Source organism: Rattus rattus, chromosome 8, assembly GCF_011064425.1.
Source record: "Rattus rattus isolate New Zealand chromosome 8, Rrattus_CSIRO_v1, whole genome shotgun sequence".
NCBI classification, from domain to species: Eukaryota; Metazoa; Chordata; class Mammalia; order Rodentia; family Muridae; genus Rattus; species Rattus rattus.
The window spans coordinates 53431851-53446258 of record NC_046161.1 but is presented as its reverse complement, the minus strand read 5'-3'; the positions used below and the strand labels follow the sequence as shown (position 1 = coordinate 53446258).

Here is a 14408-nt window from a genome sequence, read left to right as displayed (position 1 = left end):
CAAGTGGGCAAACTTAGACTAAGAGACAGAAGGTGGCCTGGAGCAAGGGGACACGGGGGGGGTCACAAGGGGAGGGGAAACAGGAGGTGTCTCAGCTCAGCCAAAGGCGAGGCCTTGGTCTACGTGGCCTGGGAAGGAAAGGCTCTCTCTCTCTCTTCCTACCTGGGGAGGCTGTGGCTCCACAGGAAAGGTGTCAGGGAAGAAAGACAGGTTCCCACTTCTGATGGCTGGGGGCCTCCTAAGGTAGCAAAGACCAGAGCAGGCCTAAGCTCCTCCCCAGGCCTCTTCAGGGATACTATCCGAGTTGTGGGGCCATGGGCTCACTGCTTCCATAACCCTCTTGTTGCTTGAATATGAGCCTAGACTTCACGTCCTTTATCATATTCTTAAAGGGTGGGGTGAGGGAGTGGCTTAAGAAGGAACGAGACACAGGACAATCTTTCCACAGCCTCCTCTGCCTAGGCTGGGGCTATCAAGGGTCTCTTTCACCCTGTCTCCTGGGGATATTTAAAGGCAGCTTTTATGAGACTCTATACTGTCTTTTTTTTTTTTGTCTCCTGTTTTTTTTTTTCTTTGTTTTAATTTATATAGATATATATATATATATTCTTAAAAAAAAGCAATAGTCCTTTGGTCCCTAAACACTAAGGAATGATATGATTTTGAACGAAGTAAGTCTGGGCTTCCCTTGCTGAGAAGCCCTTGGCACCCCCGAGGCTCTCTGCTGGTTCCCTTAGATCAGTCGATCCTCAGCCAGCACTGGTTGCCCTGCCAGCCTGAGCGCTCCATGGAACAACCCACATGATGAGTGGCCTGAGCCCCAGGCGCCAGCCCTGGGTCCGATCCACCTCCGTCCACCGCCACTCCTTCCAGAAGGGCCGATCCAGCATTTCTGTGCTTTTCCGTTTCCTTTCTTCACTCTTCAGTTTCTGTTGTTGGGTAATTAATTCATACGGAGACAGGGGAGGGAGAAGGCAAATTTCACCTTAGAGGTTAAGACAAGAGCAGCTCAACCCTCCACCCCATCCCTGCACCCACCCCACCCCTATGATGTCTCTGCTAACAGCATCCTGCTCACAGAAGCCAGCCCTTGCCTAGATGCTAGGCAGATCACTGTTGCCAATGTCCTACAGAGAGTTCTGGAGCAGCTTGAATGAGGTGAGGCCAAGGGGGCCTGCAAGGACAGCACATCTCTCCAGGTTGCAGGACCTGGACCTTGTCACCTCACAACTTGTTGCCCAGTAAGCACTGTAGGTCTAGCTCCTGAGGGCTGCTGTTTCTCTCCCTTTATCTCCACATTAGCTGGTCTCTTCTTCATTCAAACTGCAGCCATTGCTAAACTAGAGTGGGCTAAAGTTTCCTGGAAATCGTCTGTCCAAGACTGTGGAAGCATCAGGGATGTCTGAACTCATCTTAGACTCTGGGTTGAAAGAATGTCCATCTCTGTCACCTTGAATTTCTCAGAGGACAGTACCCCAATGTCATAAGGCTCGAAGGGTCAAGCGCACCTGTCTGTGACTGGTCAGCAAGCGCAGATCAGTAAGGCCTGTTGGCATCCTTAGGTCTCTTTAGCTGGACCTTGAGCCTCTTCATGCCGATTTGAAAGCCATTCATGGCCTGGATGGCAGTCTGGGCACTGGTTGGATTGTCGAAGCTAACAAACCCTGGAGGGTGTAGGCAGACAGGTTACCTGGGAGTCTAGCTGGTCAGTCTCTCTAATCGCCAGGCTAGGGCCATCATCGCATGTAACCTTTCATTGCTTAAACATGTGAACATGTATGTGTGCATAGTAAACATGTGAACATGTATGTGTACATAGTAAGCATGTGAACATGTATGTGTGCATAGCAAATATGTGAACATGTATGTGTGCATAGTAAATATGTGAGCATGTATGTGTGTATAGTACATATGTGAGCATGTATGTGTGTATAGTAAATATGTGAGCATGTATGTGTGCATAGTAAGTATGTGAGCATGTATGTGTGCATAGTAAGTATGTGAACATGTATGTGTGCATAGTAAATATGTGAACATGTATGTGTGCATAGTAAATATGTGAGCATGTATGTGTGCATAGTAAATATGTGAGCATGTATGTGTGCAAAGTAAATATGTGAGCATGTATGTGTGCATAGTAAATATGTGAGCATGTATGTGTGCATAGTAAATATGTGAGCATGTATGTGTGCAAAGTAAATATGTGAGCATGTATGTGTGCATAGTAAATATGTGAGCATGTATGTGTGCATGTATGTGTGCATAGTAAATATGTGAACATGTATGTGTGCATAGCATAATAGAGGCAAATCATTCCTAAGGGTGCGATTCCCGAGAAGCTGGGAAGGAAGTCTGGTGTGAGGAAGGGTATTTCCCTGGTTTGGGTTCACTGCTTTCTCTGCTCCAGTCCTCCGTTCCGGCCTCGGAACCACAGCTGGAGGCTGCGGGTGTCTCTTGACTCCAACCCCAGATTCCACCCGCTCTGGACAGACTCCCGAAGCTGAAGCCTCCCTGGTCGCTCACATTCTAGTTACCCAGACTCTCGGGTGATTTGCAGTAAGGCTTGCTTTGCCCATACTTTGTGCTATGACATTCAGCCTCTGGAAGCCTTGTGTACGGTCCCTAGGGAATCCTGAGGCAGGGGGATGGATCAGCTCACCAAAACACTTGCTCTGGTTGGTGGCGCGGTCCACAAAGACTTTGGCAGAGACAACAGCTCCGAAGGGCAGGAATGTCTGTATGAGTTCCGCATCCCCAAACTCCTGAGGCAGGTGATAGATGAAGAGGTTACAGCCTTCAGGACCTGTGGGAACAGTAGCAGGCTTGTTCAGGAGAGGGACCCCGAGGGCTACCCCTCCAAAGGCCGCTGATCTCCAGCTCTCCGACCCTCACCTTCTCTTTGTTGCTGAGGCAGAGCTGAAGGCTGCTGGGGAAAAGCTGTGCTCACTGGGGCATAGGCCGAGGGATAGGCTGCTGGAGACAGAGGTGGGAGTAGGCAGTGACGCCCAGGAGCCCTTTCCCCAACAGATCCCCATCTGCCTGGCCAGCTCTGAGAGATTCAACCCAGTTCACCATAACCCTTGACCCAAGAAAGGTTGCTGGGGACTGGGGCTGAATAGGATGGAAGGGTTGACTCCTTGGAACAGAGCCTAACCCTCCCACAAATCTCCCTATTTCTTTCTGAGGCCCTTTAACACCCCACACCCATGCCCCCGGGCTGGGCAGCACCAAATGAAACCTGCATAGTGATGTATCCCAACGTAGGCCTGCTGCAGGGGGTCAGCCACACCGGGGCTCTGGGCTGGAGAGAGAGGGGGCCCAAGGCCCACGATGAATGCAGGTGGACAGGGGCCAGGGGAGAGACCCTGGGTGGGAGTGTGGGAGGTGGAGGACCGCTATGAAAGGCGCTGGGAAGATGGAATTCTTTCCCCCCAAGCAGGTCCTCGCTTGGAAAGTCTCTCTTCCCACTCCATTTCAAGGTGGGTTGGGTCAGTAGAGTAGGGTGACCCACCTGGGTAAGGGGAAAGCCCGTTGTTATAGAGCGAGTCGGAGCCTGGCTGTCCGTTGGTCTGTGAGTTCAAGGAGCCGAATCCATTGACCCCCATGGGCGCTGGAAGGCCAGGGAGTGCACCAGGGCCATTACCACTAGGCGATGTATTGGCTGTAGGTGAAGATGAGAGAATTAGCAAATGGCACTTCAGTGGCTATCCCAACCATGGTTCTAGTCTCTTGGGTCTCTTACCTGCAGCAGGCAACAGCGGAGCAGCCACCAGGCTGAAGGCCGCCACGTGCTGCATCTGGGCGGCCACCGCAGCCACCTGGCCCAACCCGGGACCCTGCGCTGCGGCCAGCAACGCTGCCTGGTGCTGCAGGATCTTGGAAAAGGAAGGAGGGCGTGTGTAGAGAACTCAGAGACTAGCAACTGCCAAAGGATCCTATTCCCCTGGCCCCGCCCACCCTGGCCCGCTACCTACCGCAGTGGTATAGGCGCCACAGGCCCCGAGGGGCAGCGGTGCCGGGTGGAAGGCGCCCAGCTGGCCAGCCATTTGCTGCATCCTTCGCAGCGCGCGCTCCCGGTCAGTGTCTGCCAACTTCACCACCAGGCTGGATGAGGCGCCCTGGGCAGAAGAAGGGCGTGGTGACCAGGGCTGACCCTAACAGTGCTCAGAGCCCAGTGCCTTCCCCAGCAGGCCTTTGCCCTGGGACACTGACAGCTTGTGGCCTCACCCTTAGCCCAGATCCCCAGCTCTCACCGTCATGGTCCGGCTTCCGTGTAGTCCCTGGATAGCAGCTTGAGCTTCCCCTTGACTTCCGAACTTCACAAAGGCACAGCCTGGTGCAGGAGAGAAGGATGGAATGACTCTGCTGCAGAAGTCAGAACTAAGAAAAGGTCATCGGGAAATCCCAGGGGTAGTTCAGGTCACCTTTACTGGTACCATCGGGACTCCGCAGGACAGTGCACTCCTCGATATGGCCGAAGGGCTGGAACAGACGTCTGACATCCTCCTCACCCTGCTGCTTGCCCAACATTCCCACAAACAGCTTCCGGTCCTCTGGGGACAAAGTCAGGAATGACCTGGGGACCCTAAGTTCCTAGACTCCCCAGAGTTGCCTGAGGAGCTTGGAAAGGTGGCTCACCAGTCTAGCTCTGGGAAAACATTTAGATAATGGAAAGGCCATGGGACCCTAAAGCTGGGTCTCTCACGGGGCTGGGAGGCTGGGGAGGTAGGGTTGGGGTGGGGAGTGACCTACAGGCAGATCTTCAGGGAAGAAATTCAGCTGAAATTTCCATCATGAAACCTGGGTCCTGAAGAAGTTCACAGACACTCATTGCTGCTCTTGTGGGAAGTGATGTAGTCTTGAAAGTCTCAGGGGAGGGGGTGGGGAGCAGAGCCCTATACATATAGTGTCGTTATTGGACCCTTGTTGTTGTTAAGAGTTGGGCAATGCTACTGGAGACTCAGCATGCTGGAGAGTGGGATGCCTGACCATGGCCTTACTGGTCAGCTTCCTGACAGTGGCCAAATCAATGCCCTCTCTTGCTCAAATTAAGGAGAGCTCTGTCAAACAAACAAAACAAACAAACAAACAAAACAAAACAAAACAAAACAAACAAACCCAACATAGAAAACAGCTATCCTAGCGTCTTACTTACTTAGCTCTGGAGTATCAGATCCTTACCCCCAGCACCAAATCTAATCAAAGAACTACAGAGGAAGTTTGCTTTTCTGAGCTTCTAACATAAGCATTTTCCCCAATGTGCTTGTTGAGCCCCTGAGCTCCTCTCCTAATTTCCAGATCTACCCCCTTTCCTTCTCCTTGCCTAGCTTCCAGGGCCCTCACTGAGCCCTGTAACCTGCTTTTTGGCGTGTTCTCCGTGTTAGGTTTCGCCTCTGTTGTGTGTGCTTTGGAAGAACACGTTCTGTCTGTAGACCTAGACGATCAGCTGAGAGCAAGTGATCCCTCCATGCACCCACATTTCCTGTGGGAGTGACAGAAAGGGATGGGGCTGTAAACTGAGCCTGTGTCTCAGGAGCAGAGTTAGAGGGCTTGGATTTGAACTGGGGATTAGCTGTATATCTTCCAAGTCAGACCTCCGAAAGCACTATCTAAAAGCTGGGATTGAGGGGTAGAAACCAGTGGACCTATTGTTTGGAGTAAGTCTCCAAACAAGGGGCGGGGCTTGCCAGTGCACAGTGAGGTGCACGCTGGGAAAGAAGGGTGAGTTGAGAATCAGGCTTCAGCTTTTCATCTTCGAGATCCCAGAGCTTGGAAAACCCAACTCCTGAACCTCTTTACTACCTCACACGCTTGGAGTAAGAGTTCAATCCCACAGGTGTTTTTTGCTTCCACAGGCTAATATTAGCGGGAGAATTGAGCCCATGGAACAGATCACTGGCTTCCAACCTCTTTAAAAAGTGGCAAAAGATATCGTTTCAGCAAAAATATTAAGAAAGCACTTTTCTGCCAAGCCTGATGAACCCGCCTAGTGAAAGAAGACTACTAACTCCCACAAGTTGTCCCTGAACACCACATGCGCTGCTGTGGCGTGTGTGCGCCCAAACACACACGATAAACAAATAAGGAAACAGACCAATAAAGTATTAGGGTGAAGGTAAAAATGTCAGAGAAAAGCGGAAATGCCTGGACCAAAGCCAGGAAAGGGAGCTGAAATCTTCCCTGTGTGATCTAAGGAAAGCCCTTTGAAACCATTAAAAAAAATAGAGGTAGAGTTCCAGATGACTCGAGAAGACAGGAAAGACCAAGGGGCTATGCAAGTGGCTAGGAGACAGGAACATCAAAGATGGGGCTCTACCTTCCAGGAATAGAAGGAATTGGAGGATGGTTTCAGTGTGGATTTGAGTTTTGAATAAATATGAAACTAACGGTTTTGCCCTAACATTGAAGAACAGGCTTCATGTCGTCAGGGAAATGTCCAATATCAAACATTAAGAAGTCTGAGCAATTGTTCCAAGCTTTGACATTAAAATATGCTGAAGTCTGCAAAGGGCCTGCACCTGTCTAGGGAGGATCCTGGGCCCTCCACAGGACTAAGGGAACTCCCTTGGCGCTCTAGTTTATATCGGAGCACGTCACTGACAGGGTCTGTGAGATGTCATGCTCCTGGACCAGCATCCCTATGTGAGAAGAGAGAGCACAAGCTAAGATGAAACCCTAACACAGGAAAGAGGTTTGAGTGCACAGTGGCCTTCCAGGTCTTCATCTAAATGTGGTGTTGCCCTTTTTTGTCCATGGTGTACATGGGGGACAAAGGTGGCTTAGTCCAGCTATCACACACACACACACACACACACACACACACACACACACACACACACCTGCCCTAGTAAGAACCTCTTGATTTAGTAATTTCCACCAGAGCATTGAGCTGATGGTTCTGGATTACTGGGATGTACAGAACTCATCATTGAAAAGAATATTCATTATGAGCTAGGTTTTTAACCTGTTTCCATGGTATCACTTGAATTCTGGAACTCTTTTTTGCTACTTTCCAAGGAGTTAATGTTTCACAGGACAATGAGCAGGGTAACAGTGACCATGAACTATGGCAATTCGGAATGGTGAGATAACTTTAAGAGACTTTATCAAAGACTAGGCTGGACCCTTTAAACATAACTCCAGATTGATACCAGTGCAGACTGTAAGGCTTACTGATTCCCCCTTGGATAGAAGTGCTGGTGTTACCAGCTCAGACATACCAGTTTCCTCTAAGTCAAACTCTACCAGTTGGTTTAAAAGAGGATACTATAAAAACGCGGAATAAATGTGGAAGTGGAACTGGGGATGTAGCTCAATAGTGGAACATAACGAAAACTTATAGCATGACAAAGCCCTGTAGTTCAGCCCCAGCACTAAAACAATCTAAAAAAAGGATCCCACAGAAGCTGGAGAGATCACTAACTAGGTAAGGGCATCGACTGTTCTTCCAGAAGATCCAGGTTTGATTCCCAGCATCCTTATCATGGTTCACAACCCTCTGTAACTGCAGTTCCAGGGGCTCAATATCATTCTCTGGTTTCTGTAGGCTCCAAGAACACACATGGTGTACAAACATATATGCAGACAAACCACCCATGTGCATAAAAAGTCATAACAAAGAGTATATATCCTGTGGATGGTGAGAAGGTCCCTACAGGTGACATCAGTGGGAGTCAAGGCCATAGAGGTCGATGGCAGAATCATATTTTACTATTGGCACCTAAAATATACTAATTGTCATTCTACCAAATGTTTTTGAACCCCAAGCAAGTGGCTTATGCTAACACATGTCCATCTCCACGAAGCTTCTTTGTGTCTGTTTGGTCAGATAGCTCAGGATTTTTAATATAGAAAGGGATGGATTTAAAAGCCCTGAATCAATTTTATCTTCTGAAGAAATACCAGGATGCTGACAAAAAAAAAAAAAAAAAAAAAAAGAGGCTTTTACCTAATGTGTACACATGTCTGCCATTTAGGGCCTTTAACACACTTCCATAACTATGAGAAAATGTTGCAACCCTTGAGTACCAACCACCAAATCTATTCTGAAAATATTTAGTCTATCTTTCAATCCAAAGACAACTCCAGAAAGTCCTGCTTGGGGCACTTGCTGCAGTAAAGCCTCTCTCCCTGGAGTTATGCTACAGCATAAGAAGCCAAAGAAGACCTAGCAGTGGTGGCACATGCCTTTAATCCCAGCACTCAAGCAGGCGCCCCTGCCCATATCCAGGGGCAGTAGGATCTCTGAGTTCAAGGCCAGCCTGGTCTACAGAATAAATTCCATGAAAGCCAGTGAGACACACACACACACACACACACACACACACACACACACACACACACACACAACTCTGTCGAAGAAGAAGAGGAAGAAGAAGAAGAAGAAGAAGAAGAAGAAGAAGAAGAAGAAGAAGAAGAAGAAGAAGAAGAAGAAGAAGAAGAAGAAGAAGAAGAAGAAGAAGGTGCCCTTAATGGTTGAGTCACCTTTTAAAACAATTCATCGTTAACTACAGTTGCCATACTCTGTAATAACTAAAACATGTTTCTCTGCTTAACAGAAACCTGGAGCCTTTGGTTAATATCTCCCCTTTTTCTAGTCCCTTCTCCCATCAGCCACCATTAGGCACCATTCTCCCTGAATCTGTGAGTTCCTTTTTAGATTTTACACAAGTGAGATCATGTGGCATTTGTCCTCTGGAAAAGCAGGTTCCTAAGGATATGTCTGCATCCTTAGTTACAATGTTATTAATCACCAAGGCCAAAAGGTGAAAGTAACAGACACACCCACTGGCAAATCAGTGGATAAAAGAGATGCAGCACTCATATCCAGGGGGCTGCCACTCAGTCTAAAAAGGAAAAGAGTCTGACTTATTCCACTTTGAGGGATGAACCTTTAGGACATTGTGCTGAGCTAAGACAATCACCAAAACACACTCGCCACCCACTTTCACCCACATGAGTTATCTGGAATGTTCTGACTCTTAGAAAAGAATAATAGGGGTTGGGGGCTACAAAGACGGGGAGGAGTTTAATGGTATCGAGTCTCAGGGGTTGGGTTTTGTGTGTATGCATGCACATTTCTTTGTCCATGTTGTGGGGAGTGCGTGTGCACATATATATGAGTGGATGTGGAAGCCAGAGGTGGACACTGGGTGTCTTCCTCAATCACTTTTAATTTTTGACACAAGGTCTATCTTGAACCTGGTGCTCACCAGGCGAGGTGGCCAGCAAGATCTAGCAACTCTCCTGTTTCTACCATCCCAGGACTGTGATCACACATAGGCATCGGGTCTTCAAGCTTGCACGCAAATACCTTACTGAGTCCTCTCCCCAGGCTGTTTACATTTTGAAGATTAAATTTTTCTTGAGACTGGTTGTACAAACATGTGAATATACTCAACACTAGTAAGTATAATGGTTAAGACAATGAATTTTAAACATCCTCATTATTTTATGCATACAGGTGTTTTGCTTACGTGTGTGTATGTACACCACATGTCCTTGGTGCTCTCAGACCCAGAAGAGGGCATCAGTCATCCAGAACTGGACTTACAAATGGTTGTAAACTGCTATGTGAGCCTCAGAACCGAAGCCAGGACCTGCAGTACCCTTAACTACTGACCCACCTGTCAGGACCCTGTTCTCTGTATTTTACCATTAAAACATAAAAACGGGGGCTTTAAGAAGGATGGCAGCAAAGAAACTTAGAGCAAGAAATGGCCCCTTCATTGTGACGCAAGAGAGCCAGGCTGGGTAAGAACAGTGAACCGATCTGGTGCATGACTTTCTTCCCAGTACTTGGGAGGCAGAGGCAGGTGAGTTTCTGAGTTTGAGGCTATCCTGGTTTACTCGCTTGCCCTCCCTGCAAGTTCCAGGACAACCAGGGCTACACAGAGAAACCCTGTTTTGAAAAATCAAAACAAACAAACAAACCAGGACCCTAAAGAGAGAAGACACCTCGGGGTGTGTTTATCTTCGTGGGCTGCACATCTGTGTCTGAAGGTATCGGGTCCACTGCAGCCCAGACCGGAGAACGTTACATCATCGGATCAGCGTGACCTGAGCCCAGCTGAGACGCAGAAAAGCAGCTTTCTTTACCTTCAGAGGCTGAGCACATTGCAGGAAGCACAGTTAACTTGAGGTGTGTGCGTGTGGGTGGGGTGGTTTTAAGAAGCCTAAGGGTCAAAAATAGAAATGACTATCAAGGGGTTGGGGATTTAGCTCAGTGGTAGAGCGCTTGCCTAGCAAGTGCAAGGCCCTGGGTTCAGTCCCCAGCTCCGAAAAAAAGAAAAAAGAAAAAAAAAATAGAAATGACTATCAAGTGGGTGGAGAGATGGCTCAGTGGTTAAGAGCACTGACTGCTCTTCCAGAGGTCCTGAGTTCAAATTCCAGCAACTACATGGTGGCTCACAATCATCTGTGGTGGGCATCTAATTCCCCCATTCTGGTGTGTCTGAAGACAGCAGCAACAGTGTACTTACATACAATAAATAAATCTTTAAAAAAAAAAAAGAAATGACTATCAACTGGTATTACGGCAGCTGTTGCTAATGTATGTGTCTGATTTAAAACGGTAATATGCAGATGGCTGTGGGGTACACAAATTTACTCCCAGGACTAGGGAGGCAGAAGCAGAAGCAGATGGACCTCTGAGTCTGAGGCCAGCCTGATCTACAGAGTGAGTTCCTGGACAGCCAAGGCTATACAGTGAAATCCTTTCTTAAAAAAGAAAAAAAAAAAAAAAAAAAACAGAGCTGGAGAGATGGCTCAGTGGTTAAGAGCACTGGCTGTACTTTCAGAGGTCCTGAGTTCAAATCTCAGCATCCATACCAGCAACCACATGGCGGCTCACAACCATCTGTAATGAGACCTGGTGTCCTCTTCTGGTGTGTCTGAAGACAGCTACAATGTATTTATATATAATAAATTAATGAATCTTTTTAAAAAGCATTAAACAAAACAGTTCTTTCTGCTCTTCCTGAGGACTGACATTAGCTCCCAGCACTCAAACTAGGCAGTTCACAACCCCCCATAACTCAAGCTCCGATGTCTCGTGCTGGCCTCTGGGGCATCTACATATTTGGCATACACTCACACAGTCACACGGTCACACATTAAAATTAAAAAAATATTTTAAGAAGAACGTGTAGGCTCTTTGAGCTCAGCAGCTCAGCAGCAGAAGCAAGATGAAGACTGGAAGGTCCTCCTTTGAAAGCATCCCAACAAGCTGCAGTCAGTGCGCTGCCACCGTGACTTGCAGAAGTGGACCTGTGGCAAACGTGGCCACTCTGCCAAGCACAAAAGACTGGAGGCTAAGAGAGGAAACGCCATTAGGACCCCGCAGACGAGGCACCTAAAGATCGGCTACTGAAGACTCAGACAGCGATTCTGTGAGCGAACACCTACATGCAAGAGGGCAGCTCTGCAGCATCCAGTTCATCTTGAGGAGGAGGAGGAGGAAAAGAGAGACAGGGGTCAGGGAGACTAAGTAAGTTGGGATTCTAGAAAGCGCTTGATTAGATAATAACATATTTTTATTACTTAAAATGCAGGCTTATAGCTAAGCAGACCCTTGCAAATGTGGGCAGCAAGTACCTCACAGTTACGGAATGATAATGTGAAGGCAGATAACTGGCCTTTACGTTAAACCAGATTTCAAAATGTAAAAACAAGCAAACAAAAGTGGATGACTTCAAGCATATTTAAAATTCTGAAGAAGACAGTTTGAATGTAACATTAATAGTTTAGTCATACGTTAAGAAGCTATGCTATATGCTATACTATGTGCACTCACATGCTGTGAATGTCATAGCTAGTAATGAAAAGGAGGCCATGAATTTGAAAGAGAACAAGAGGAGTGGATGGAAGGGTTTGGAGGGCAAAAAAGGAAGGGAAAATGATGCAATTATAACCTCAGAAAAAGAAAAGTAATAATTTTCTTTAAATTAAGGAGTTGGAAAGATGGTTCCGTGGTTAAGAGCACTGGCTGCTCTTTTAGAGGACCCAGTTTGATTTCCAGCCTCACTTACTGGCTCGCAACCATCTGTCGCTCCGATTTTAGGGGATTCAACACACTTTTCCAGTCTCTGCAGAAACTCCACACTCATGGAGAATATGACAAATGGGCACACACATAAATACTTAAAAAAAAATTAAACCAGGGTGCTGTAGTGAACACTTGTAATTCTAGCACTCTGAGCCCGAAGCAGGGAGATTAGAAGTTCAAGCTTTGAATTAATTAATTACTTAATTAAAAAGTAGAAAGAGTGTATTGATTGGGAGTATTGATTACTTAATCTATTTCTGTACCTTAGGCATCTTGGATGTGTAAAGATTTGTGTAGCTAAAAAAATGCAGCCAAGTTAGGAAGTAGGACAAACAGAGCAATCACCATTGTGCTTTATTAATTTACTGGCTATATTATAAATTGAAAAGGAAGAAAATACAAATTTAGTGGTTCACTGATCTTGAAGATTTCATCATGACTAAAGCTTATTTTCCAATAAGACTATACTTACAGTTTAACTTATTATTAGTGTATCCAAAGTAGAGATGGTATAAATAAGAAAAATCCATAGTGGTCCTCATACTGAACGACAAATAATGACAATTTATGTAGTTATCATTGTCCGAGTGACTTGGGATCCTGACCTCTAATTTTAGATAATTTGAAGTTAATGTTTCTCATTCAAATACATAAATCTTGGGATCTTAATCTCAGGAAACTTTTTTAACTTATTTATTGAGATAGGGTCTCACTGTTTTGCTCAAGGGTTCTCTTGCCTCAGCCTCCCAAGTGTCTGGGACTAGTCACATGAGTCACTGCATCTGGTTTCAGAAAGCATTTAGTGCTCACTTTAAAATAAATCCAAACGCTGGAGGAAAAGTTTCTGATGCTATGTAATGTCAACACAGAACAAATATTACTCATGTGATCGGAATTGGCTTCATTCTAGGAAATTCATTTTTCTTTAATAGATACCCTTTGATGTACAGTGCGCGCACACGCACACACATGCATACACATACACACACACACACACACACGGGGGGGGGAGAAACATGAAATCTTTAGTGTTACCGATCTAAACGGACATCAGTGTGTACATTGCTTATTACTACCACAAACTTCGTGTTTATTGATTAAAAGAATGCATTGTATTGACCTCAAAATTCAACACCGGAACACTAACTGTTTTTGAAAACAGGCTCGTGTGCAGGATAGAATATCTCTGTGTGGACGCGAGGGTAACTGCAGTTCAGGTACCAAGGAAGTTAACCAGCTGGGTTTATCTGGGCTCTCGCAGTGCACTTAACAAAAGGCTGAAGTAGTTTCCATTTTAGTAATTTAGATGTAAATTTTGTAATAAGTTGTAGGGTTACTTTCCCAGGCTCCTGAAATTACTTTCTGACCCCTATTTTATGAAAAAAAAAAAACAAAAAAAAAACCCCAAGAAAACCCATATAATTCCTTCCAGAAGAAAACCTTTTAAATTAAAAGGTTTAATTTTAATTTAAAATTTGCTTGCAGGGGCCAGATTTAGGTTCCATTTGCTGCGATATCTTTTACATGGCCTGTTTATTTGGTGTGTGTGGGTGCTACATGCCATCTGATGGATGTGGTGCTAAGAGGACAGTTTGTGAAAGTCAGTTACGTTTTCACCATGTAGGTCCTCAAGAGTGACCTCAGGGAATCAGGCTCAGCAACACAAGGGCCTTTACTTGTTGACTTCTTTTACCTGCACCAATGTCTTTTTATTTTTTAAGAATAAAGGTTTGGTTTTTGTTTTTTGAAACAGGAACTCACATCTTAGCCCAAGCTGCCCTGAGACTTCCTATGTAGCCCATGATAGTCTCAAACCCATGGTAATTCTCCCGGTTTAGCCTTCCAAATCCTGGGAGTACAGGTATGAACAACCTTGATATCTTTTCAGTTAAGGTTTCATTAACACAAGCGTCCTTTTCAGACACAAACTATTAGTAATCAGATGTAAGCTAGAGGCTTGGACTCCAGCAAGAATAAAAGCATTTAGGCTCACCAATATAGTATACAGGAAGAGGTATGACCAGCTTCATAGACTATTTGGGCTCACCAAAATAAGACTTTAGTGGGACAGACTGTCTCGTCTTGGTGTCATTTATATTTCAGAGACAAGAAATCCAAAATCATTTTTAAAAATGTGAGCTTCTCAGCCAGGCATGGTGGTGATGTACGCCTTTAATTCTAGTGCTCAGGAGACAGAAGTACGTGGATCTCTGAGTTCAAGGCCAGCCAAAGCTATAAGTAAGACCCTGTCTCAAAAACAAACAACAAAATCAGCTTCTCACATGTTAGACAAGTGTTAATATTCAGCAAGCCCTAGAAGAGCTATGTGGTGGCTGTAAAGGTTGCTCAGTGGTTAGAGGGC

The 14408-nt window shown here is 46.0% G+C and overlaps 1 protein-coding gene across 8 annotated transcripts in view; it reads right to left on the bottom strand.

Annotated features, from left to right (window-relative positions):
• Positions 1-556: 556 nt before the first annotated feature.
• Positions 557-14408, bottom strand: part of Celf6 (CUGBP Elav-like family member 6) — a 29425-nt gene continuing 15573 nt past the window's right edge. For 4 of the 8 annotated variants that reach the window (XM_032909772.1, XM_032909778.1, XM_032909779.1 and 1 more), the window contains 10 exons: positions 4425-4553; positions 4254-4333; positions 3975-4118; positions 3743-3875; positions 3512-3661; positions 3239-3301; positions 2893-2973; positions 2660-2803; positions 1509-1664; positions 557-929 (listed from right to left, as the gene is read on the bottom strand). In XM_032909772.1, the coding sequence (XP_032765663.1) occupies positions 1537-1664; positions 2660-2803; positions 2893-2973; positions 3239-3301; positions 3512-3661; positions 3743-3875; positions 3975-4118; positions 4254-4333; positions 4425-4553 (1052 nt within the window). In that variant the 3' untranslated portion in view covers positions 557-929; positions 1509-1536. The remainder of the gene's footprint in view (positions 930-1508; positions 1665-2659; positions 2804-2892; positions 2974-3238; positions 3302-3511; positions 3662-3742; positions 3876-3974; positions 4119-4253; positions 4334-4424; positions 4554-14408) is intronic. The other 4 variants (XM_032909773.1, XM_032909775.1, XM_032909774.1 and 1 more) reach the window with 4 other exon arrangements.